The sequence below is a fragment of the Electrona antarctica genome (assembly GCF_951216825.1).
Source record: "Electrona antarctica genome assembly, chromosome: 20".
Taxonomy (NCBI): Eukaryota; Metazoa; Chordata; class Actinopteri; order Myctophiformes; family Myctophidae; genus Electrona; species Electrona antarctica.
This window is the reverse complement of record NC_136801.1, coordinates 8,808,253-8,812,391: the sequence shown is the minus strand read 5'-3', so window position 1 is coordinate 8,812,391 and position 4,139 is coordinate 8,808,253. Positions and strand designations below refer to the sequence as shown.

The 4,139-nt window shown below is 42.3% G+C and overlaps 1 protein-coding gene across 1 annotated transcript; it reads left to right on the top strand.

The window, feature by feature from the left end:
- Positions 1 to 2,332: 2,332 nt before the first annotated feature.
- LOC306912746 (nuclear factor 7, ovary-like) lies at positions 2,333 to 3,766 on the top strand (the record flags this gene model as incomplete). The annotated part of the gene is made up of 1 exon (XM_079489192.1): positions 2,333 to 3,766. One exon carries the CDS (start codon positions 2,333 to 2,335, stop codon positions 3,749 to 3,751), a length of 1,419 nt encoding a protein of 472 aa, XP_079345318.1. The 3' UTR covers positions 3,752 to 3,766.
- Positions 3,767 to 4,139: the final 373 nt, after the last annotated feature.

Below are 4,139 nucleotides of genomic sequence, written 5' to 3'. Positions count from 1 at the left end.
ATGTTTGCTGTATTAACACAGATGCACACACATACAGTAAATTGATCAAAAGTTACTACTAAACTATTAAAGTAGCTTCTTAGTCCACCTTAAGACAAATTACATTTAAAAACAAATATTGTAGGGATTTGGAAACTTTTTTTGCAGAGTGAATTTTTCTTCTTCTGTGTAACAGTGAATGAGAAACACCGTAAGCAAACTGTATGCCTTTTTCTTTCCATTGAAAGTGTACACTGTTATATTAGCAATGATTCATTAAAAGGTATTTTTTTGTAACTTTCAAAGCCTTGTCTGTATTCTTTTATTCTTTTATATTCTATAGTATTTTAGTCCACTTTTTGACCTTTCACCTCGCTGTATGGCGTGCCAATTTTATTTTTACACCTCTGCTGCTTAGCGGACGGTGTGGTGTTGTAGAGGAGGTCTCCCCGGACATGTGCATATGTCACACTAGTCGATACATAGCAGGGATTTTTGTCCAGTGTCCACTTTAGTTCACTTTAGTCTGGAAATGGGATATTCTTTTACCTCTGACCTCGCTGTATGGCGTGCACATTTTTTTTTTTACACCTCTGCTGCTTAGCAGACGGTGTGGTGTTGTAGAGGAGGTCTCCCCGGACATGTGCATATGTCACACTAGTCGATACATAGCAGGGATTTTTGTCCAGTGTCCACTTTATAAAGTCCATGCACTCCAGTGAATAGCATTTATCCATTTAGATAACTTTTAATTACTTATCTTTACACAGAAACATTACTTATTACTTATTTTTATTTTTTTACATAATGTGTGTCTTATAGCATCGTTTAAATGCTTAATTTATAGTTTGAAGGTGCAAATGAATCTTTTTTTCAATACTCTAGAGGGTACTTGTTGTGAAGGCTCTCAAATGGATCTCAAATGGATCTCCATATATGGGGATAAAAGGCCGTCACTTGGATCTCCACATATGAGGATAATTTATAGCCCATATGTGGAGCTAATGGAAATATCCAATGCTGACATCAGATTAATATGGGAACCCCATATAGGGATATACACGTGTGTCATCGTCATATCACTTGGATCTCCACATATGAGGATAATTTATAGCCCATATGTGGAGATAATGGAAATATCCAATGCTGACATCAGATTAATATGGGAACCTCATATAGGGATATACACGTGTGTCATCGTCATATGCGATTGGATAGCATTGTCATTATGACACACATATAACTAAAAGTATAAAAGGATTACAGTCAGAGACTTAAGGGGGCAGAATATCTTCTAATATCTTCGGCCTGAGTCAGTTGGATAGGACGGAATATCTGGCCAAGCAAATTATAGAGCTTTTCATTGGAGGTTTCCATATCCCGGTTAAGTTCGTATCGAACACCACTGTAATGGGTCCTAACTAAATAACCAGCATTAGTCGAGCTATTTTTCAGTACTCTTATTTTGAAGAGATCGTCCACTGGAAGTCTTATATTTGCTAGCTTAGATTTGCTAAAAAAACAGTGCCCTATAGTTCCTTGTTCAGTCACGAGAGTCAGTCAGACTTGACAGAACAACATTTAACTTACATCAATTGTATTTATCTTTCAGTCGATCAAGTAATAAACGGATCCATTGAACTACCAGATCAACTTCAACACAGACAAGGAAGGAAAAAAACAAAAAAGAAACTTCAAGACAGGCAGGCAGGCAGGCAGGCGGACAAACGGACGGGCGGACGGACGGACGGACGGACAGACAGACAGACAGACAGACGGACAGACAGACAGACAGACAGACAGACAGACAGACAGACAGACAGACAGGTCTGTTAAAGCTGCTTCAATCTGAGGTAAGAACACATAATCTGATACTTTATTAAACAACAGAACAACTATAGGCCAAAGGCCTATACTATTACATACAACTATTACTACTTCTACTACTACAGGCTACAATAATAATAATAATAATAATAATAATAATGGTAAACGTTAAGAAAATATGAAGGAATAATCAAGAAGGAGAGCAGTTTTGGCCTCTGTCCTATATATCTTAGGTGTGCAGGGCACAAAGTTCTCACTCCTAGGTTATAAACATCTCTAATAAACAACTCGGTGTAAAGCTGTATAAAGTGCTAGTGGACTTGATATTGCTCAACACACAAGCTGCCTCTGACACCATGACATGCAGTCAGGGGGCGGGGCAGGTGGACTACTGTATAACTAGAAGAAGTAGCCTTACTGCTGCTACTATCAATTATTAATCATGTTAATCATTGTTGAATTTTCTTCCAGCTGTATAACAGCCTCCGGGAACATTCCACGTCAGAAGAGTGTGACTGCAGACAACATGGCTTCTCGTTTGACTCGCCAAGAGGAGGAGCTCACCTGTCCGGTGTGCTGCGACATCTTTAAACATCCTGTTCTGCTGGCGTGCAGCCACAGCTTCTGCAACGGCTGTCTGCAGCGATGGTGGACAGGAAGACCAACACATGAATGCCCTGTTTGTAAAACAACATCCTCCAGTGACCATCCTCCTACAAACCTGGTGTTGAAGAACCTGTGTGAGAACTTCTTGGAGGAGAAACTGTCGGTGAGCTCGGAGGATCTCTGTGCCGAACACGGGGAGAAGCTCAGGCTCTTCTGCCTGGACGATGAACAGCTGGCGTGTCTCGTGTGTCGGGACTCCGAAAAACACGCCGGACACAAGTTCTTACCTGTGGGCGAAGCGTCGGGGCGTTGCAGAGAGAAAGTCCAGGAATTACTGAAGCCTTTAAAGCAGAAACTGGAGGTCTTTGATGAAGTTAAAACTAATTATGACCTAACAGAAAATCACCTCAAGGTTCAGGCCCAGAACACAGAGACGCAGATTAAGGAACAGTTTAAGAAACTTCATCAGTTCCTACAAGAGGAAGAGGAGACCAGGATTGCCATTCTGATGGTTGAAGAGGCACAGAAGAGTCAGGAGATAAAGGAGAGGAGAGATGGGCTGAGCAAAGACATGGCGTCCCTCTCAGACGCAATCCAAGCCACCGAGGACCAGCTGAGAGCCGATGACCACGTCTCGTTCCTGCAGAATTACAAGACCACAATGGAAAGAGTCCAGTTAACCCTGCAGGACCCACCACCGCTCTCAGGAGCACTGATAGACGAGTCCAAACACCTGGGCAACCTGGCCTTCAGAGTCTGGGACAAGATGAAGGACATTGTCTCCTACACCCCTGTCATTCTGGACCCCAACACTGCCCCTCCAAGCAACAGCGTGTCTGATGATCTGACCAGCTTGAGACGTTTGAAATATGAAGAGAGGCTGCAGCTTCCTGACAACACGGAGAGGTTTGACTATCATCGCTATGTCCTTGGTTCTGAGGGCTTTAACTCAGGGGCTCACAGCTGGGATGTTGAGGTCGGAGACAATACAAACTGGGCTCTGGGCGTGTTAGCAGAGTCCCACCCAAGAAAGGGAGAAATCAGTGGTGAATACTGGAGGTTAGGGCTCTTTGAAGGTAAATACAGAGTGTTCGGGAAAGTCACTCATATCACAGATCTCCCAGTGAAGCAGAAACCTCAGAGGATCAGAGTCCAGCTGGACTGGAACAGAGGAAAGCTGTCATTCTCTGATCCTGACACTGACACACACCTGCACACCTTCACACACACTTTCACCAAGAAGCTCTTTCCATTATTTAGAAATTTTGACGATGACCGTGATATATCTCTGAAGGTGTTACCAGGGAAGATCCGTGTCACTCTGTATGACCACAGTTAGAATGTATTGCATCTAATAAAACCCTTGTACATGCATTTATTTCATATTTACATTTGAATTCAGCTCGATTTCAGCTCTGACACTTATTTCAGACATGCTCTAGTATGTGAAGAGTCTGCCTGTGCTATTAACTCATTTTGAGGAAGAAAAAAAAAGTTGAAATTTGCGCGATGGCAGGCTCTCAGTCAAATCTGGTCACATATCCCTATGGAATGTATGGAATGCATATGCTAATAAATAATAAAAAATCACACCCGTGTGAACTGAGTGGTGTAAGGTCTTATATATAAGCCTGTCTGACGTAATGAAATCATGTCTGACGTAATGAAATCACACCCGGGTGAACAGGGTGAGCATAGCAACCATGCTCATTTCTTCTGCACAGACT